Source organism: Acanthochromis polyacanthus, chromosome 11 (assembly GCF_021347895.1).
Source record: "Acanthochromis polyacanthus isolate Apoly-LR-REF ecotype Palm Island chromosome 11, KAUST_Apoly_ChrSc, whole genome shotgun sequence".
Lineage (NCBI taxonomy): Eukaryota > Metazoa > Chordata > Actinopteri > Pomacentridae > Acanthochromis > Acanthochromis polyacanthus.
Window position 1 is genome coordinate 4,626,260 of NC_067123.1, and position 23,370 is coordinate 4,649,629.

At 38.5% G+C, this 23,370-nt stretch overlaps 1 protein-coding gene across 1 annotated transcript; it reads left to right on the forward strand.

Annotated features, from left to right (window-relative positions):
* Window positions 1-17,837: 17,837 nt before the first annotated feature.
* abrab (actin binding Rho activating protein b) lies at window positions 17,838-22,270 on the forward strand. The gene is made up of 2 exons (XM_051955526.1): window positions 17,838-18,704; window positions 19,972-22,270. Exons 1-2 carry the CDS (start codon window positions 17,911-17,913, stop codon window positions 20,453-20,455), a joined length of 1,278 nt encoding a protein of 425 aa, XP_051811486.1. The 5' UTR covers window positions 17,838-17,910; the 3' UTR covers window positions 20,456-22,270.
* Window positions 22,271-23,370: the final 1,100 nt, after the last annotated feature.

Below are 23,370 nucleotides of genomic sequence, written 5' to 3' on the forward strand. Positions count from 1 at the left end.
ATTAAAAACTTGTAATTGGTTCCATAAAACACATAAGAAAAGTGGAGTGTTGAGTCATTTTGGTTCCAGTGATCCACTAATGAAGGTCGTGCTTAGCGTCTATGTAACACCAGCGCATTAGATGTCATGCCCCCCCCCCCAGTCCCTGCACCTGACCTCGTGTGACCTCCTCTTTCCTTCCTCTCTCCCTTCTTAATTCTGCCCTTCCCTGTTCTCACTCTCTCGCTCGCTCCATTGTGCTACAACTGATGACCCATCAGCTCATCAGCAGAGCTCCGGGCAGCTGTGGTGCAGCACACCTCCATAGAAGCCAGCTCCTCACTCCACTCCCTGCCAGATTATTGCTTCACTCTTCTGCTGTCCAAAGCTGCCTTGCCTTGCTTTGCCCTGCCCTGCCTTCGGTGCAATCCCTGCCCCACTCCTGCCCCACTCCTGCCCCAACTGCAAGACTCCGACACCCATCCCTAAAGGAGGATCTGCTCCCACTTGGCCATTTCCCGGACTGCCACTGCTGCTCCCTGTCACTCATCGACTCCAGTGGTGAGCACCCATGGGCCACCAGTCCCCAGGAGCCTGTCCACTCGCCCCGCCCATTCTGGTAGTGACTGTTTTTTAGTTTTCTCCTGTTAGCTTGCCTTAGTTTAAATCCTGGCTGTTTATTTTAGAATAGTTAGTTTTGTTAGAATTCCCTCCTGGTTTCACACATTGATTTGCTTATTTCACACCATTAATAAATCCTTGTTTAACTTCTCTGGTCCCTGCCGTGTTTTCCGTACTCTCAGCTTGGGTTCAAACCCCACCCCCACCCCCACCCCCCCCAACATTAGAAAGTTCTTCAGAGACAAACATGTTCTAAAACGAAAAACCTAAAGCAGGAAGCACGCCTGAAGATCCAGATTCTGAGCCAGGAAGGGTACAGCTGCATCCAGACATCCAGGAAGTGCAGATGAAGTCCTTCAGCAGTTGGATACTGCGCAGAAATACAGATGAACCAACAGCTTGGAGGACAAACCAAGATCTGGGCATTTTTGCTTCCTTGTCGTTTCATGTCTCTTTGTGAAGACATTAAACACGTATGAAGAGATACAAAACAACAAAGATGAACAGAATGATGACAAAGATGCACTTAACAACTACGGAGATACAAAGCAACAACAAACAGTTGCAAAATGACAGAAAGCAACACAAATTGACCATAAAGAGACACAAAATGGTTAGAAATACACACGAAGTGACCCAAAAGCAAGGTAAAACGACCACAAAGACATGCAAAATGACCACAAAGATGCACATAACAGGTACAGAGAGACACAAAAGAACCACAAACAGTTGCAAAACAACGTCAAAAAAGATGTAGAACAACTGCAAAAACAACACAGATTGATCACAAAGAGACAAAAACACCACAAGAGAAGCAAAGAACCACTCAAGGCTACAAAGAGATACAAAATGATTTGAAATAGACGTTAAGTGACTTCAAAGCAACATAAAACAACCACAAAGAGACACAAAATGGCTACAAATAGCGATAATACAACCTCAGAGAGATGTAAAACTACCACAAAGCCATGCAAATTGACCACAAAGATGTACATAACAAGTATGGAGACATGCGACAGACTGGTGACCTGTCCAGGGTGTCCCCTGCCTTCGCCCGAGTCAGCTGGAATAGGCTCCAGCACCCCCCCGCGACCCTAATGAGGATAAAGCGGTGTATAGAGGATGGATGGATGGATGGAAGTATGGAGACAATCACAAACAGTTGAAAAACGATGGCAAAAAGATGTAAAACAACTGCAAAAACAACACATATCGACCACAAAGAGACAAAAAGACCTCAAAGAGAAGTAAAACAACCACAAAGAAACAAAAAACAATCACAAAGGGACACAGAACAATCACAAAAAGATGCAAAACAACCATAAAGAGACACAAAATGACTACAAACAGACATAAAACGACCACAAACAGTTGAAAAAAATGGCAAAAAGATGTAAAACAACGGCAAAAAATCCACAAAACAACCACAAAGACCCTGATGGCGAGACTTTCAACAGTCCGTCACTGTCGCTTCGTATCAAACAGCAGCTTCTAATTAAAAGTGACATCACCAGTAATTTGTACATGACATTAACTGTAACAACAGCCTGAACAAACAGCTTCGCTTTAACTCCGTTATTACAAGCAAGCACTAATTGAGTGATGTCAGTAGACGACGTTCACCCAAATCCAAAGCAGCTGTTAATCACCGCAAATGACAACGAGGCTAAACGCTCTCATGTGAAATCGAAGAAATAAAAGGTCCTGGACTCCCAGATCTAACGTGGTTTGTCACATGTTGGCTGAGAGGACGTTTAGATTGAGCCTGGATGTAATGGAGACCACAAATCTGTCTGAAAGCACAACCACACCCCAAAGATCTGCTGGAAACCTCCATCTGTGGAACGATGGCTGTCAGGGGCGTGTCCTCGTGTCCGTGTAGCTCTTGATATGAAAGACTCTTAATATCTGGACTGTATCTGTAATTTAATCGTCAGAAACAGCATTTCACATATCAACTCTGTCATTCTTCCAGGACTAATGATGTCACTTTAACCTTCATGTGTTTCTCATTACAGACATTTACAGTTTAATTCATCTACAGCATCCATTTTCGATGTTTTTTATGAAGCTTGAACTGCTCAGAATGAAGCTGGAGGATCTCAAACTGGAATTCTGCCTCACTGAGGTTCAACTCAGTGAAAGGACGTCGAAGATCCCACAAAGAGACGCAAAAGGACAACAAAGACCATTATTTTTCCTTGGCTTCCTCATCTTAGGTTTTGTTTGGTTTATTTACTGTTTTAATTTAAGAAGATCGCTGTCCTCGTGTGTCTTCTTGAGTTTTACTTCCTCCTCTTGTCAATGTTTCACTCCTTTTTTGACTACCGTCATTACTTTCACTTAGTGTTCATTTCCACGTTACTTCTCAGTGTGTAAATGATTTTGTCTTCTATTGACTTCCTGTTTAACTTCCTGTTTGCTTGCCTTACTTCCTGTTTTACTTTTACTCTTACTGTGACTTGCTGCTCATCTACCTGACTTCCTGTCTGACTTTTTGTTCACCTGTTCGACTTCCTGTTCGACTTCTAGTTCACCTTCCTGAGTTCTTTTTAAATTTCCTGTTACCTGCTTCACTTCCTATTAGACTTCCTGTTTGACTTCTTGTTCACCTGGCTGACTTCCTGTAAACTTTCTGTTTACCAGTTTGACTTCCTGTTCCTGGAGCGGTTTGCAGCCGAATGTGAAGTGGCGATGATGCAGATCAGCACCTCCAAGTCCGAGGCCATGGTTCTCTGCTGGAAACCAGTGGAGTGGTCCCTCTTGATTGAGGAGGAGCTGCTTCCCCAAGCGAAGGAGTTCAAGTATCTTGGGATCTTGTTCACAAGTGACGGGAAAATGGAGCAAAAGATGAACAGACGGATTGGTGCAATGTCAGTAGTAAGGTGGACATTATACCAAAACCATCGTCCATCTATGTCCCAACCTCACCTATGGTCATGAGCTGTGGGTAGTGACCGAAAGGACAAGATCACGGATACGAGTGGTCAAAATGAGCTTCCTCTGCAGGGTGGCTGGGCTCAACCTTAGAGATAGGGTGAGAAGCTCAGACATCTAGAGGGAGCTCAGAGTAGAGCCGCTGCTCCTTCACATCGAAAGGAGCCAAATGAGGTGTTAGAACATCTGATCTGAGTGCCTCAGGAGAGACTTCCTTTGGAAGTTTTCCAAACCCGTCCGCCTGGAAGGAGACCCCAGGGTAGACCCAGAACTTGCTGGAAGGATTATGTAGCTCATCTGGCCTAGGAGCACCTCGGGATCCCCCAGGAAGAGCTGGAAAGTGTTGCTGGGAGGAAGGACGTTTGGAATGACCTGCTTCATCTGCTGCCTCTATGACCCGACCCCGGATAAGAGGAAGAAAATGGATGGACGGATGGACTTCTTGATCACTTGCCTGACTTCCTGTCTGACTTCCTGTTCACCTGTTTGACTTCCTGTTCACCTGTCTGACTTGCTCTTAGTCTTCCTCTTTGTCTGTCTGACTTCCTGTTTTACTTTCTGTTTACCTTAATGACTTCCTATGTGACTTAGTGTTTACCTTCCTGACTTCCTCCTCATGTCCATCATCTGTCTGTGGTTTCTACATTTATTTTTTTAAAAAGCTTTTCCATGTTTCTTTACTTCCTGTTTCAGTTTGTTGTTGCACTTTTGTTGTGTTTTTGGTTTTTCTTTTCCACCTCTGCATGTTTTGATTTGTCCGGACTACAGTTTCTAATAGCAATGTGTGTTTTCTTTATTTATTAAAGCTCACCTTCTGTTATTTAACGCCATCATGTCTTATAACAGAAGAACTCCCAACAGTTTTTCTTCGTACATCTGTGACATTGTTTTGTACAACTGAGTCTTAAACATCTTCATTGTTGCAGAGCGATCACTGAAGAAAGCAAAGGTTTGAAAAAGCTGCAGATCGTGGTGCTAAAACTAAACCTAAACAGAACAAAATCATTCTGAAATTATTCTAAAGTGTCTGTAGAATCTATAATGAGTCTCCATAGAGCTGTTGAAGTCTTCGTTACAGGCTGAACACTGGATTTGTCAGTGTTACTTTGAATCTGTCGAGCGTTTTATCAAACTGAGACAATCCCCATTTAGGTTAATGTATTTTGGACATTTCCATGTTGTCATATCTCAGGTTTCCTCATTTTATCTGCATCATTCTGACTTCATAGAATAGTTTCTGTTGGCACATGGTGACATTAGCAGATCTGATGTCCGACTGAGGAGAGCAAAAAGATTATTTTACTGGCAATTATAAAGTAATCTGGGTTGTATGAGGCTGGTTTGGAGCTCATGCTGGTGTCTTTAAGAAAATAAATGAAGCCGAATGAGAATGTAAACGTGTTGAGGTGAAAGATTCCCTCATGGAGAGAAACCGACCGACTGATTGATGGTCTGAGGGAGTCGGAGTGACGGTCGGAGAAAACAGACGAGGAACCTGCAGCGATTTTAGTAAATCTGCCTGACGAACCACAGAGAGACTGAAAATCACATGAAAACATCCAGAGGAGGAATGATGGTTAATAAGAAGTTAATAAGAAAAACACTGTAAAAAATCTAGCAACAAGGCTGCTAGAAAAAAAGGTTAAAAATAATAATAATAATCACACACAGATGAACATAGTGCATACTGTAACACTGAAAAATACTGAAATATTGTAATGTTCAGAAACTTTTTTTTAAATACAAGCAAATATCTGTAAAGTAGCGTTTTTATTATTAAATTAAACTAGAGTAAACATTTTTAATTTAATGTAAGAGTTAAAGACATTTGTAAAAATACAGATTGTTGATGTGGACATTATTTACAGTTTCAACCTTTTTTTTATCAGCATGTACATTTACTGTATACTTATTTTTTTTAAATAATTTGACCAAATATCTGTAATTTATCAAAACAAAGACAAGGCATCAAATGACAGTTAAAAATATTTACAATTTTTTCTTCCAAATTACGGGAACTCTCTATAAAATAATGTTGTTGTTGTTGATGATGGGTTTAAATTTAGTAAACAGAATTTAATTTCATGGTCCAACATTGCAAAAGTAAATAAAAAAAGAATTACCATTTAGAAAAGTATTGATTTTTTTTATAAAAAATATGGACTTTATTTAAAGCTTTTTTTTGTTGTTGTTGTTCTTTTGCTTATATTTAATTTTAATGAAAGGCTTTTTTGAGATTTTATTACATATAATTATTACAAAACAGGGAAAATCTGTAAAATAACAGTTAAATAATGAGTCAAAATTTTCCAGTTCTTATCCAATAAGAACAAATTTATGTAGAATTATTCATTTAATAATCTAATGACAGCAAATATCTGTAGAACAATCATTTTTAAAAATCTAAATAGCTTAAGAATGTATAGATTTCACATTATAATAGTAATTTAATGGCCAAGTAATACTGTTTGTAAAAAATAAAAATAAAAATTGAGATTTCTTTTTAAATGTTGAATCTTATTTTTGTTTCTTTATTTTTACAGTCAACATGGAAAACATTTTTTCCCCATAATTTTACAAGATATTATCCATGATTCAATAAAACAGGGAAAATCTGTAAAATGACACGAAGCAAATTGTGAACCTGATTATTTTTTACAGTGTTTGGTTGTTTTAATTCACTGAAGTAATTCCTTCATGTCACATTTTTGTTTTTATGCTGGAAAATCTGAAGAAGAAAAAAAGAACACCCGGGAAAGTATTTTGGACGTGAGAAAATGTGACAGTCTGGATAAAGAGTCTATTTGAGGCTTTTGATTTCACAGCTCGGTTTCCAGGGGAGCCGCTGTAAGAAGTGAGGATTGTGTGGCCGCTCGATGCTCTGGAGGCTGCTGCGGTCAGAAATAATGAAGTGTGAGAGCGAACAGGCCCATGCCAGCCAAAAGCAACATGTTTTCGCAAGATATCTGGTAACAAGAGGCTGTCGCAGGAATAACAGCTCGCAGGCTTCACCAGCGCTCTGAAATCCACAGAAAGGAGCGGCAGGAATACTGAGAAAACCTGCCCGATTTATCCTAATCTGCACATAAACATTTTATCACAATCTGCAGGGTTCAGAGTCAGAGTCTCTGTATCAGAAAACTCACATTTATCTCTTATTTGTGCACCGAAACCTAAAAACAGAACGGCTGCTACAACTTAAGTCAACATTAAATCCAGAGATATATCTAATTCCTGCAGAAAGCACATTTATTTCCATCTTAAGTGGGTTAATTTTACCTTAGAAAAGCATGCAAAGGCCCTTTAACTCAAATACAAGCAGGTGAAACTCACATATCTGGTTGCACATATAATATTGTCCAGTTATGCTGGAGGGTTCACCATTGTGCGCCTAAAATCTGCTATTTTAGCTGGTAGTTTGTGCACACTGGAGCTGGATTCATGGTTGTTTTAAACAGTTCATTGAGCTCATTATATTTCACAGAACAGAACATCTGCCGCCACATCAGGGTCAAAACGTTTGGTTTGTGGACCCCAAACTAAGCTTTTATTTCGGCAGAATTTTGAGAATTTCACGTTTTCAGACCAGAAAATAAACAAAAAACAGCCTGTGTAGTCATTTTAATGGTTCAATATCTCCATAAATAAAACTTCAACAGACATTAAATGTGTTGAGAACTCAGAATAGTTTCATCAGATCAGAACGATTGAATGGATCCAACAGAGAACACATTTTCAGTTACTGGATCTTGAAAATGGAATAAAGGTCAAATTATTCAATCCAGTCTGGTCTAGTGTCTCCATAAAGTTTCTGTAAGTGTATATATATATATGAATGGATCTATATTTCTACTAAAACCAACTTTTGAGGCTCTAGCATCAGTAGAATTTGAAATGAAATACGACAACGTTCTAATTTGTTATTATTTTGACTTGATCTGTGTCCAAAATAACCCACATTTTGTCCAAAATGACAAAACGTATGTCCGAAATTACTTTAAATGTGTCCAAAAATGATGAACAGCTGTACAAAATGGCAAAATAAACACTAATTGGCCCCTAAAATGGAAGGAAAGTAAAAAAATGTTCAATCCAGGCTGGTCTAGTGTCTCCATAAAGTTCCTGTAAGTGTACATATATGGATGGATCTATATTTCTACTAAAATCCAGTCTTTGGTCGACATTTCACCAACTTTTGAGGCTCTAACATCAGTAGAATCTGATGTGTGGTTCCAGCTTCTATCCAAAATTTGTCCAAATTGTCCCAAAACAACTAAAGACCTGTCCAAAATGAACAATCGCTGTCTGTAATTTAGCAAAGTTTGTCCAAAATGACTTGAAACATGTCCAAAGTTACTCATAAATATCTAAAATTAGTCAAAACCCTGCTTGAATGGACAGACAAGGTTCCAGGTTACAGATATTTAGACTAAATGTTGATGTGGACTCATTGGTAGGAAAAAGAACCTGATGTTCATAGAGGTCTAGATGTTGGTGTTCATAGAGATCTAGATGTTGGTGTTCATAAAGGTCTAGATGTTGGTGTCCATAGAGGTCTAGATGTTGGTGTTCATAGAGATCTAGATGTTGGTGTTCATAGAGATCTAGATGTTGGTGTTCATAAAGGTCTAGATGTTGGTGTCCATAGAGGTCTAGATGTTGGTGTTCACAAAGGTCTAGATGTTGGTGTTCATAGAGGTCTAGATGTTGGTGTTCATAAAGGCCTAGATGTTGGTGTTCGTAGAGGTCTAGATGTTGGTGTTCATAAAGGCCTAGATGTTGGTGTTCATAAAGGCCTAGATGTTGGTGTTCATAAAGGTCTAGATGTTGGTGTTCATAGAGATCTAGATGTTGATGTTCGTAGAGGTCTAGATGTTGGTGTTCATAAAGGCCTAGATGTTGGTGTTCATAAAGGCCTAGATGTTGGTGTTCATAAAGGCCTAGATGTTGGTGTTCGTAGAGGTCTAGATGTTGGTGTTCATAAAGGCCTAGATGTTGGTGTTCGTAGAGGTCTAGATGTTGGTGTTCATAAAGGCCTAGATGTTGGTGTTCATAAAGGCCTAGATGTTGGTGTTCATAAAGGTCTAGATGTTGGTGTTCATAAAGGCCTAGATGTTGGTGTTCATAAAGGCCTAGATGTTGGTGTTCATAAAGGCCTAGATGTTGGTGTTCATAAAGGTCTAGATGTTGGTGTTCATAGGGGTCTAGATGTCCATAGAGGTCTAGATGTTGGTGTTCATAAAGGTCTAGATGTTGGTGTTCATAAAGGTCTAGATGTTGGTGTTCATAAAGGCCTAGATGTTGGTGTTCATAGAGATCTAGATGTTGATGTTCGTAGAGGTCTAGATGTTGGTGTTCATAAAGGCCTAGATGTTGGTGTTCATAAAGGTCTAGATGTTGGTGTTCATAAAGGCCTAGATGTTGGTGTTCATAAAGGTCTAGATGTTGGTGTTCATAGAGGTCTAGATGTTGGTGTTCATAAAGGTCTAGATGTTGGTGTTCATAGAGGTCTAGATGTTGGTGTTCATAAAGGCCTAGATGTTGGTGTTCATAAAGGTCTAGATGTTGGTGTTCATAGAGGTCTAGATGTTGGTGTTCATAAAGGTCTAGATGTTGGTGTTCATAGAGGTCTAGATGTTGGTGTTCATAGAGGTCTAGATGTTGGTGTTCATAAAGGCCTAGATGTTGGTGTTCATAGAGATCTAGATGTTGATGTTCGTAGAGGTCTAGATGTTGGTGTTCATAAAGGCCTAGATGTTGGTGTTCATAAAGGCCTAGATGTTGGTGTTCATAAAGGTCTAGATGTTGGTGTTCATAAAGGCCTAGATGTTGGTGTTCATAAAGGTCTAGATGTTGGTGTTCATAGAGGTCTAGATGTTGGTGTTCATAAAGGTCTAGATGTTGGTGTTCATAGAGGCCTAGATGTTGGTGTTCATAGAGGTCTAGATGTTGGTGTTCATAGAGGTCTAGATGTTGGTGTTCATAAAGGCCTAGATGTTGGTGTTCATAGAGATCTAGATGTTGATGTTCGTAGAGGTCTAGATGTTGGTGTTCATAAAGGTCTAGATGTTGGTGTTCATAAAGGCCTAGATGTTGGTGTTCATAGAGATCTAGATGTTGATGTTCGTAGAGGTCTAGATGTTGGTGTTCATAAAGGCCTAGATGTTGGTGTTCATAAAGGTCTAGATGTTGGTGTTCATAAAGGCCTAGATGTTGGTGTTCATAAAGGTCTAGATGTTGGTGTTCATAGAGGTCTAGATGTTGGTGTTCATAAAGGTCTAGATGTTGGTGTTCATAGAGGCCTAGATGTTGGTGTTCATAAAGGTCTAGATGTTGGTGTTCATAGAGGTCTAGATGTTGGTGTTCATAAAGGTCTAGATGTTGGTGTTCATAGAGATCTAGATGTTGGTGTTCATAAAGGCCTAGATGTTGGTGTTCATAAAGGCCTAGATGTTGGTGTTCATAAAGGTCTAGATGTTGGTGTTCATAGAGGTCTGATGATTTATTCACAACTTTTTTGCCCTTTCATGTCAGCTTTGTCTCATTCTGTGTCTCATTTTGGTCGTTTTGTCTCATGTTTGTCATTTTGTGTCTCATTTTTCTTATTTTCTGTCTCCTAAGTGTCATTTAAAACCATGAAAATGGCTTCACAGATGGTTTTAAGGGTAAATGGAAGATATGAAAACATGAAAGTCAAAATTTGGCCAAAATATCTCACAGAACTGAACAAATGAGTAAACAGCACCATTATCTGACCTACATCTCAGCATGTAGGACATAAACTACCGTCTCGATTGCATCAGTAACTTGAATGGACCAGCTGGTTGTTTTTCATCTGAAGGCTTTGATTCATTTAATATTTTAATTTCCAGACCAATAAACACAATAAAAACAAATCCCGCTGAATCTCCTGACTGAAGCAGCTGCGTGAACGTGTTCTGGCGCAGGAAGAATAAACCAGCATGTAATCCACTAAAGCTTCCTGCAGACGAGGCTGGATGTTATTGTTCTGTTCGGCCTCTTAGTTCTGATAAATAAAGACGGAGAGACGGTAAATTAAAGTGAGTCCAGCAGAGGAAAGCTGCTGGAGACGAACCCGTCCATTAGGAGGCCTCTGGTTTGGATTTAAAAGGCAAAGATTCACATGAAGAAGAAGAAGAAGAAGAAACGCGATAGAAAACAGGAGCTTTTAAATGAGACGTTTGAGTGTCACTGATCAGTGATTATGACTTTAAATGTCAGGAAGTGGTAGTCAGGTCATAAAAGATGGATGTCAGCAGTTTTGTGGACTTTTTTCCCCTAATTGTCTGTTGTATTTTTTAAAAGAATGTTCTTTTATAATGTCTTGTTGTTACTGCACAGCCTGGAGAAGTGTCAACTTTGCATTTTATTGCACTAAAAGTATGAACATTTTCTCCTAACATTTCTTTTTTCCTCTACAGCTCTTTGTCAACAATCAAAGTTTGCTCCTATTCAACCCAAAGAAAAGATTTAAAGCTGTGTTCTCCCTTTAAAACTCTTCCAGATCCATCAACCAGACGTAACACTGGTCTCTTAACATTGATTTTTGGCTGCAAAAGCAGAATTATGGGTTCATTTTCCTTCATGTCAGACCTGTATATCTTTAAGTTCACCATATCATGATTAAATATCTACATTTTAAGCTTCTGTTTGCTTTGATTTTCCCAACTGAATAGTCGTGATACGTTAGAGGATCGTCGTAAAGTCTGAAATCAGACGATTCTTTCAGTCTCTGGCTGATAGATGGCATCATTTAGACCATTTTAGCCCTCCTGTTGTCCTCATTGACGGGTACCAAAAAATATTGTTTCCTTATCTGAAAAAACCCTGAAAATTGAGCAAAAATTAAAAAAATCCCCAAATTTCTGAAATTTGCAAAACTTTCAGGAAGAAAATTCCAATAATTCCTTAAAAGTTTCACTTGAAAGTTTTATTTAAAAAAAAAAGAAAATCCCCTGAATTTGACAAGAAAATTGGTGTAAATATTTTCCAAAAGTGAGTAAAAATCTTCAAAAAATCCTAAAAATATCTAAAATGATTACATATATATCAGTAAAACTTCTTATATTTTCATTAAGAATATTCACCAAAAATCAACCAAAATACAGCGAATTTTGATTGATTTTTTTTGTGAATATTCTTAATAATCTTTAACATTTCACTTTTTCCACCAAAAAATGTTAAAAAATTTCCCAAAAAATGTTAAAAATATGGACATCAGAAATTTCGCTGTGAAAATATATTTTTGTCCCACATTTTCAAACTTTAAACGGGGTTGAAATAAGAAAACATGCAGTTCCACCTAAACTCTCTGAACTTTTGTCACATGAACGTTGGTCACAGCCGAGTCCGTCTTTGAGGACCAGTTGGAACAAAATTCACAGATTTTTGTCTTTACCAAACATTTTTAGTACAAATGCTGTATTTCTTCTAAATGACACATGTAGAATAAAGAGATTTTGGTGAATTATCACAATTTTAAGCTCACGTCTGACTTCTTTGTCCTCTGATGAAAGGTGACGTCACACGATGCATTCATGGACTGTTGGAAGGTTTAAAATCTGTCAGTTGTTTCTTTTATTTACAGTTTCTGGCTGAAAAATGTCGTCATTTTGGCAATATTTTAAAAGATAAAACATCTTTCAGTGCTGTTGGTTTTGAGTTTTTAAAGTGAAAGCTTTTTTTAAAAAAACATTTCCGTCTATGTGTAGTTGAGCTAAATTAGTCCTCAGCTAGTTGTCAACTATCAACTTATTCTGCAACAGTTTTGATCACTAGAGGAGAAATCTAAGCGGGAAAAAGTACATAATCTCTGCATCCATGTAGATAATCATGCCTGGTGTTTTGTCTGAGGAGAATTGTTGTTTTTTATGTATTTAGGAACTTTATGCTGCACTTTTTTCCACTGTCAAGGTCCAATTATTAGGCAATATTGCAATTTTTTACAATATTTAGAGTGGTTTGGGACGATTTTTGGGACATTTTAACAATTTTGAGTCATCTTGGACAAGTTAGACGTAAGTTTGAAATAATTTAGAATGATTTTCATGTCAGTTTTGACTCATTTAAGTCACTTTGGACAGATTTAAAGTCAGCATGTCTTAAAACTGGAACATTGTCTGGTCAAACCTTCCTCACATCAGATTCTACTGATGTTAGAGCCTCTAAAGTTGGAGAAACGTCAACCAAAGACTGAATTTAAGTAGAAATATGGATCCATCCATTCATATACACTTACAGGAACTTTATGGAGACACTAAACCAGCCGGGATTGGACAGTTTGCAATTTTTTCTTCCATTTTCAAAGACCAAAAATTAAAACTGCATCCTCTGTTGGATCCATTCAATCATTCAGATCTGATGAAAGCACGGAAGAGGATTCTAAATTTGCATAAAAGGCAGAAATGATGAAGCAAAAAGGCCAAACCCACATTCTGAGCCTGACCTGGATTGTTTTAAATGATCTGTTTGGTTCTTCTCTCTTCAAGAACAACAAAGCTGTCAGTTTACAGCCTGAGGTCATGGATTCCTCTGAAGTTTATTATTATTATTATTATTATTATTATTAATGTACATAAGATGTACAGCCAAGTAAAACCTCCTCAGAACAGACTGCTGCAGGAAACTCAGGTTCAGTTTAACTTTGATGCAGGAAATCTGGTTTCAAACCTGCAGCATTTATCTGTTTAGAGAGCAAAAAGAGCTCCCGTGTTGCTATTTAGAAAGAAATCCTGCCGTTTTTTATGCATTAAATAAAAAAATGCAGTTTTTAGCTGCACTGTTTTATCCATATTACCACAGAAAGTGCAGATTCTAGCAGCTTATAGTGCTTTAATTCAACATTTACCAATAGAAAGGTTTACTCTGAGTTAAAATACTGAATGAAGAGTAAAAAATCAGTTTCCTGCCGCTGAATCCTCCAACGCTGGAGTCACAGCGCCCTCCGCTGGTCCACCACCAGCCTCACATTCACCCCACATGGTTAAAAAAACACTTCAAAACGCTTCATCAGTTCATCGATAACAGACATTTTAACACAGCTGACATGTTGATTCATGAACATTTAAGACCCTTCAGGGTTATTATGATGTGAATTTACCTGAGAAATTCAAATATTCTGGTGAAAACCCACCAAAAATGTCTAAATCACAGATTCTTTGTGTCCAGATGAGGTGTAAAGCTGATTTATTTTACATTCAGCATAGAAATTAACACTGTTTTCTCTCATTTAACGAAGCAGAACAATTGAAAAGAATCTTTAAACCTCTTTAAATATATATTTTTCACCATCAAACAGCTTTTACAGCAAATATCTGTAAAATAACGATATTTTTTGCAGATTTAAGCACAGTAAAAAGACACTATTAAAGCTATTTTTGTAGTATGAAGCCTGATTATTTGTATTATAACAATATTCAAGTATATTTAGGATGAGAAAATGGTAAAATAAACTTTTATTATAACTGAAAGAAGTTTTATTTTCTAGATATTGCTAAGTAAAAGCTAAATTACATAAGAAAGGCAGTTCCTATTTATTAATAATTTCAAAATTAAAGCCAGAAAATGTGCTTTAGTTATGGGGAGGCATTCTATTTTTATGAGAGAGCTGTTATTTGACAATAGATTTTGGTGCCAAAATGGTGGAAAATTCACGTTTTTTACAGCGTAGATACAAATTAGGATGAGATTATGTTAGCTTAGGGACGTTTTGCTGCTCGTACTTTCAATTTAGGGACATTCTAACAGTTATTATTGTTGTTCTGACCTCAAATAAAGAGAATTTCCTCCATCTCTGATGTTTTTTAACCATCTGACTCCAACAACAGTGTGAAAATCCTCTAACTCTGTTGGGAATATGCAAATTTCAGGACAAATCCATGTTTTTCTGCAGAAAAGAACGACACTTTGAGAGTTTTCTTGCATAATGTCTGTGCATTTAATAAGTTCTTTAAGTTCGTGTGATCAGAAAACAAGGAAGTCGTGTGGATCTGGTTGCATAAGAGATTCTGAGCAGAACTGCAGCTAAAAATGACAGAAGGAAGCTGACAGGACTTTTAAATGTTTAACTGTCTGAGAATCTGGGCAATCAGGAAACTCTCTGACAGTAGGAAGCTCTGAAATAAAATACCGGTGGAAAGAAATGACAGACATGATGACAACAACAAACACGTTCACATTTCTGAGCACTGCTCTACACGTAGCATAAAAACAAACCCATCAGACTCCTCTTAATCTCCACCAGAGTTCTGCCTTCATACTGGGAATATTTACAGAGTTTCAGGTCCTTGAAGTCCAGAGAGGTGGGTCCAGATTTATCACTTTTTAATGGACTTTTTCCATCATTTCTGAGCCTCAGAACTTCATCAGTCCAGCAGATAGAACCATGACATTTAGGAGGAGAAACACATCTGAGTTCTGATGAAAACTGTAACTAAAACAACTAAAAAAGCTGGAAAATTACCACAAAAAGAGACAAATTAACCACAAAAAGAGACCAGATCACCTAAAAGGGTCAAAATTACCACAGAGAAACACAAAATCCACACAAAAAGACCCAAAAAGCATCATAAAAGTAGATAAATACACCATGAAAAGACACAAAACCTCTACTGAAAGACTGAAAATGACCATAAAAGGCCAAAAGTAACACAAATGGACACAAACTAAGCACCAAACGATGCAAAAAATAACCACAAACAGGGTATAAACAACCATAAAATTACTCCAAGTCTCCACAAAAACAAGTGAATATACCACAGAAAGACTCAAAATCACCACAAATAGATGCAAACGACCCAAAAGAATCATATGAGTTTTTGTTTTTTGTGATTATTTTGTGTTTTTGTTGCAATTTCATCTGTTTTGTTCTAATTTTGGTCCTATTCTGTGGTACTTTTGCATGTTTTTTTGTGACAGAATTGAGTCTTTTGGCTGGTTTTTGCCTCTATTAGTCGTGGTTTTGTTTTTGTGGTGACTGTGTGTCTCCTTGGGGTAGTTTTGGTCTTTGTGGTAATTATCATTCATCTTGTAATGGTGATTTTGTGTCATTTTAGGCTTTGTCTGCATGTTTTTATAACTTTTTTTTTAGTTTTTGTTGTAATTTCCCCTGTTCAGTGGTGATTTTGTGGTTATTTTTGCATGATTTCATCGACTCATTTGAATCTTTTAGGGTAGTTTGGGCTTTTTTCATGATGATTTTGTGTCTATTTCTGCTAATTTTGCTGTTAAAATTCTTTTGCTTGTTTTTTGAGGATTTTGTTTGTTTGTTTTTAATCTCTTTTGTGATAATTTTGTTACTTTTTGTGGTGATTTTGTCTGTTTTTTGTGACAAATGGTGTAGCTTTGAAAAAGTCCATTAAAAGTGATCAATCTGGACCCACATCTGTGGACTTGAAGGACCTGGAACTCTGGAAATATTCCCAGGATGAAGGTAGAGCTCTGATCATTCATAAACTAATATTTATCTAATTTTCCTCTCAGGGTGCAGTGCTCCTGTTTGTCCTGCTGGTGGCGCTGTGTCCTCCTCTCAGTTTATTCCACCGGCTGCTGTCAGTCCTGATGCTGTGACTCATTTTTCTGTGACTGACTGCAGCAGCTGATTCTATTTATAAAGATCTCCTGTAAACATGAGAAATGAAAACACATGAAGCGTTTGAAGAGTCGCCTCATAAACGCAGAACTAAAGACCGCGTGGAGCGCCGCGAAGAGTCACAAAACAGACCGCTGAGGAGTTAAACAACGGAGCTGAACCTCAGATTTAAATTTCTGGTTCTGTGTTTGGATCCTCAGCTGAACATTAAAGGCTTCTGTTGAGAAAATCTGATTTTTATCATCATGCATTATATAAAATGTCATCATTTAAAGTTTTTATGGAAGAACACAGCGGCAGATTTTAAAGTACAGAAATGACCCTAAAATGTTATTTATGATGAGAATTTAGCTGAATAATTAAAATATTCAGATAAAAATTCAATATATAAAATGTGATTTCTTTTCCTGATTCCACGTTAAACATGTAAATTATTACTTTTTAAAATGATTTTTAAAGAAATCAATCCATAATAGAATTTTTCTCTCAAATAGCCTCAATATTAGCAAATACATGTCAAATAATTGTGTTTTCTGCTGATTTAAATCCAGTAAAATTAACTTACTGTGGCCTTTTTCTGTATCTGAATCATAAAAACATTCAACCAAATCCAGTTTAGGTTCACTTTATTTATCTTAAAGTAAATTCTTTTTCCAGATTTTGCTAAAGAAAATGTCAATTCATGAGTACCTTTATAGTTTTTAAATGTGTAAATATTCTTTAACAAATATTAAAAAGCCAAAAGAAACTCATCCAGTAAAGTTAAAGTCAAAAAATGTGCTTTAGCTCTGAGAAATTATAGAACTTTTAGATGATTATTTTCTTATTGTGTAGTTTTTTGGCTGGAAATCTAATAATGATAATAATAATAACAATAATAACAACAACAATAATAATAATGTATAAATAAATAAATAGAATTATAGTAATGCAATTGTGGCACAAAAATGACTAATTTTATTTTTTATCTTATAACTATTAAAATATTATAAGATAAAAATATAATACTACTACTACTAATAATAATAATACTAATACTAATACTACTACTAATAATAATAGTAATAATAATAATAATAATAATAATAAACATTTAGGCACAAAAGCATTTTAAAATAAATTATTATTATTTTATTATTATTATTTATTTTATTTTATGGTTTAGGTGCATTTTGCAGGTTGTGCTTTTACCTAAATGAAATCTTGAAACTGATTAATAATTTTTTGCTTAAATATAAAGTCTGAGTACTTCTTCTATCACTTCCATTAAAAACTGGTAAATTTAAGTCACAAAAAATTAATTAAATTGTTTAAAATCAACAAACATGATGTTGATTTAGCTGGAAACTACAAAACTGACGGAAGCTGGATTTTGCTGCTTTGAGGTTCAATAAATGTTTTTTTTTTATATTTACACTTTTATTTTAAGATCATGTATATTTATGCTGCAGTTCTTTAACTTTTTATTGCATTTAGCAGCAGATTCCAATCAGTTGAATCTATAAACGGCTGTAAACACTCCTCCTGTGTTCTTAGATTCTCTGTGAACGTCTCTGAGCTCCTCGTCGCTGCCGTCCACCTCCAGTTACAAACGGCTCTGTGATGAAACTCGAGTGCTTCGGGCTGACGGAAAGACGATCGGCTCGGGATGACTCGAATACTTTCCACGTCCCGCTCGGGTTTGTTCTGTTCCAGAGCTGCAGGCCTGAAGGCAGGAAGCAGCTCAAAAGATGAGCTCTTTGTGGTAAATCTGACGGATCAAGATGTCGGAGCAGCCGGTCAGGAAGGCGTCCGCCAACAAGAACATCAAGAAGCTGAGGGCCATCAGCGCCGTCTGCAGCCTGACCAGCAGCTGGCAGAAATGGGTGTCAGATAACGAGACCAAGCAGGCCAGCGAGCCCAGCGGCTGGTCGCCTGCTTCACTGGGAGGACCAGAGGAGAAGCCCAAGAAGACCTGGGTCCCCAAGAAACCTCCTCCAGAAGCTCCCAAAGAGGCCCCAACTCCTCGAGGTGCTACCAGGGCCGAGGAGGTCAAACCTGAGCCTCTGTCTCTCATCAAGACCAAGCAGGTGGTGAAGACGGTGACCAGCAGCGTCCAGGAGAAGAGCGCCGGCGTCGGGCTGCTGACCGAGAAGATCCAGAAGGAACGGCCGGCGTCCGGAGAGGAGATCGACAAGCTGCTGAAGAAGAAGCGTTCTCCAACGAGGAGGAGGAAGTGTTCCAACATGGTGTCGTCTCTGACCAAGAGCTGGAAGCAGGTGGAGACCGAGCAGAAGGCTGGAAAAGATGGAGGACGGACCAGCAGGACGGAGGATGAAAGATCTGGAGGAAGAACCAGCAGGACGGAGGATGGAGGACAGATGGAGGTGGAGAAGAAGCTGGACATGGATGATGGAGGATCGGGAGGATCTGGAGGAGGAAGAACCAGCAGGACAGAGGTGGAGAAGAAGCTGGACATGGAGGACAAACAAAAGGCGAACTTTAATAGAGAAGAAGAAGAGATGAGCTCTGAAGAAGACTCTGCAGTCAGGATAAAAAGACCTTCAGCTCCATTGTGAGTAGAGATGATTTCATCTGGAAAATCCTTAAACGTCCTTAAAAGTCTTTTATAAAAAAGTTTTTTTTAAAAAAAGGAGATGAAACTTTCCGCAGTTGGAGATTAATCTGAGCTGAGGAGAAAAGATGTTTTGATTCGACAGAACAGGAACACGTTACATTCTGTAGGATAAAAAATCCAATTTAAAGATTTAGAGATTCTTTGATCAATATTACGATGGCTGCATCAACCTAATATTTTGTGTAACTTCTTTAGTTGATTCAAGTTGTGTTAGCTTAATAAAAGTCCCTTCATCCACCTACTGAACACCAGAACATCACTGAACCTAATGTCTAAAATTCACTTTAAAATATTACTAAATGTGGTAATCATTGCAGTAATTATGTGTAAAACTCCTTTAAAATGAAAAAAAAAATAGTTGGAACACCTTAATTTTGTTAGTGTTTAGCTTTCAAACTTGTATTTATGCTACAAATCATGAAGTGATTTCAAAATGAGTCTGAATGTGGAGGAAAAGCTGGAGAACTTTACACTGATGCATTGAGCTGAAACCTTTTGACTTTTTACATTAAGTTGACTCGTTTTTCTTTGGTTTCTCCAGTATATTTATTAGACTACAATTTATAGAGCGCAGCTGTCTTTGAAATCCTAATCCATAAAAACGTTGATTTATTTTAATCTTCGTCATTTTTTTGTCGTTTGTTCATTTTTTTGTCATTTTGCAACTTTTTTGGTCAAATTTTTTGTCTTTTTTTGTTTTGCTTCGTGTCGTTTGCCTTCTTTTTTGGTCATTTTGTGTTTCATGTTTGTAATATTTTGTCTTGTTTGTTGTTTTTTGTCTTTTTTTGGTCCTTTTGTTTCACATTTTTGTCAATTTTTGTCTCATTTGGAAGTTGTATGTGGAAACAATAAACTGAGACAGCATTGTTGAAATTGAATTAGTTTTTCTAAATAAACTTCAGGTTGTTCGTGATGTTTTGTTAAAAAGATAATTCTATAAATGCAATAATTTTTGCACTAAACAAAGGAACCTTTAGGAATTGTGGTTCTTAATAGGCTGCTATGCTGTGATTCTACTGGTCCACTGGAGATGAAACTGGGCTGAATGCAGACCTGAACTAGAATCAGTTTGACACCTCTGATCTAAACCATCGCGTTCTCTCTGAACTTCTGCATCTCTTTGTTCCTGCAGGTTCAGATACCGACGCTCTTGTTCGTCTAATTTCTTTTCTGTTTACATGTAATCTGATCCGTTTCTGCCTCGCAGGTACAAAAAAGAGGCCGAGGACGCCAACAAGATCAACATTCTCTCCAAGAAGTTCAGCGCCGTGGGGAACCTGAAGAGCCGCTGGCAGACCTGGGCCTCGGAGCACTCGGTGGGCCAGAAGCTGAACCCGTTCAGCGAGTACTTCGACTACGACTACTCCATGTCTCTGAGGCTGCAGAAGGGCCAGGAGGGCTACGGTCGGCCCAAAGAGGGAACCAGGACGGCAGAACGGGCCAAACGGGCCGAGCAGCACATCCACCGGGAGATCGACGACATGTGCTACGTGATCAGGACCATGGCCGACCCGGATCCAGACGGGAAGACCAGGGTCACCTTCGGCCAGCTGTTCGACAGGTACGTCCGGATCTCTGACAAGGTGGTGGGGATCCTGATGAGGGCCCGGAAACACGGGAAGGTGGCGTTCGAAGGAGAGATGCTGTGGCAGGGTCAGGACGACGCAGTCATCATCACTCTGCTGGTGTAGCAGCACACCTGGACTCACCTGGATCCTCACAGCTGATTGGATGACACTCTGGAATCCTCTCACAGCTGATTGGATGACACTCTGGGACCTGTAATTCACCTGGAATGCTTCCACAGCTGATTGGAAAAAGCTCTGGATCCTCTCACAGCTGATTGGACGACACTTTGGAACCTATAAAATCACTTGAAAGCTTCTTACAGCTGATTGGACAACATTCAGGAATCCTCACAGCTGATTGGATGACACTCAGGAAGCTGTACACTTATAATCCTCTGACAGTTGATTGGACAAAACTCTGGAATCCTCATAAATGATTGGATGACACTCTGGAATCCTCTCACAGCTGATTGGACGACACTCTGGGACCTGTAATTCACCTGGAATGCTCCCAAAGCTGATTGGAAAAAGCTCTGGATCCTCTCACAGCTGATTGGACGACACTTTGGAACCTGTAAAATCACTTGATTGGACAACATTCAGGAATCCTCACAGCTGATTAGACAACACAGCTGTACTTGTACACCTGGAATCCTCTTAGAGCTGATTGGATAACACTCAGGAACCTGTACACTTGTAATCTTCTGACAGCTGATTGGACGACACTCAGGAGTCCTCACAGCTGATTGGACAACACAGCTGTACTTGTACACCTGGAATCCTCTTAGAGCTGATTGGATAACACTCAGGAACCTGTACACTTGTAATCTTCTGACAGCTGATTGGACGACACTCAGGAGTCCTCACAGCTGATTGGACAACATTCTGGAACCTGTAAAATCATCTGGAGTCCTCTCCAAGCTGATTGGACGACAGTAAGGAACCTGTTCACCACCTAGAATGGTCTCACAGCTGATTGGACGGCGGTCTGGAGCCTGTAAAATCACCTGAATCCTCTCACAACCAATTGGGCAACATTCAGGAACTTTTATACCACCTGAATTCCTCTCACAGTTGATTGGACGGTGCTCTGGAACCAGTAAAATCACTCTGGAATCGTTACAGGTGATTGGACAACACTACGGAACCTGTAAACCACCTGGAATGGTCTCACAACTGATTGGACGAAACTTTAGACCCTCTTTCAGCTGACTGGATGACACTGGACCCTGTGAAACCATTTCAAATCCTCTCGCACCTGATTGGGTGACGCTCTGGAATCCTCAGCTGATTGGACAACACTCTGGAACCTATAAAACACCTGAAACACCGCTAGAGGATTTTAGTTTGACCAGAGAGCTTCAGAACAACTTCAGAAGTTGGACTCTTTGTTTAGAATCCAGAGAACACTTTGCTGCTATTTCTGTAGATACTTGAAGACCGTTTCTTTCTGTCGTGGATGTTTGAATTCGGCGTTTTGAGACTCTGAAGCTGCACAGATAAAGCTCCTGCTTCAGGCTCCTCCACTTTCTGTTCAGTTTGCAGATTTTCAGAAGTGTCTCTTTGGCACTTTTCTTTACAGCTTCTGTTAATGAGAGCCTTGACTACGTGTTAATGTACCAAATAACCGGCAGCCCTGCAGGATTCTGCAGGACAGTAACTCAGACGGGGATTCGGTTTCACTGCCTGAATATCTGCAGCTCAGCGTTCATTAAACTGCAGCAGCGCTTTAAAACACTGAAGCTGTTACAGTGAATGACTGAATGGTGGGAAAAAGAGTTTTCTTTTCCAAATAAATGTTTGAATATTTGAAGATTGAGGCAAGACTGATGTTATTTTGGCATCAAATAAATTCTGTTTTGAAGTCATTTAAACACAAAGTGTGCAGATTGGGACAAACTGCACTCTAAAAACATCTTCAAACATTAAAATCTAGCAGCACGGGGCCTAAAATATCATAAAAACCTAATCAGTGAAATACTGTAATGCTCAAATTTTAACTGTTAAAAACAAGATATAATTAGAAAGCTGACAATAACTGCAAGTATCTGTTTAACAAAGATATTTATATGAATAATATAAATACAGTAATGGTGCAATTTTACAGTCATTCATTTCTGAAAATATACAGATTTTATTGAGGACGTTATTGACGTTTTTTGCCTGCAGATGCTGACTATTTCCTGTTTTAAATGTATAATGTGTAATTTATATAACTCCATATTAGAATAATTTCAAAATGGACCCAGGAACCAACACATGTCCAGCTTTACAAATAAAAGAACCTCAGATCAGTTCTGTACTTTACAGGTAACCAGAGAAGGTACAGCAGTAAGACTTGCAGTAATCAGGAAGTGAAAGCACAACTGCTGCAGCTACCAGAGAAACAGGGAGGTCTGGCTGATATCCAGATACTGAGGTAAAGGAATCCAACCCTGAGGAGATGACAGGAGGTAATTAACTGATGGAAGGTTCCTCGGTATTACCTTGATCGCCTTCATCTTCAGAAGTTATAAAACTTCATTCCAGTTAATGACGACTCCCAGATTCCTGAGCTCTGAACTACAAAGCAGGATTTTAAGTTATCTAGGGCACTTCAGGGGTCACTTCAGGTTTGACTTCGGGTTTGACTTCAGGTTAGACGTCAATGTTTGATTTTAATGCCGACTTCAGGTTTACTTCAGGTTTAACTCTGGGTTTTTGGTACAATGACCGTGGTTCAGCTCTTACCTCGTACATCTCCATGGTAACTGATGCTGAGATCAGACTTAAGTAGGAGGAGCCTTTCCTCCGACTGACTAATCGGCTCCTGTGGAAAAATTTAACAAATTCAGAGGAGCTCAGAAAGTCAGAGAAGATTAGAGTTTTCAGAACAATTTTAAAGTCATTTCATTGTTCTGTCTGCCTGTATGGAGCCAAATAATGTGAAAGCGACTGATCAAAGATCTGATCAAATCTGTTCTTTATTTGCTCCTCAAGCAGCTGAGAGAATGAAACTTAAAACTGTTTTACAGCCATAAGAACGAGACTTAATGTGA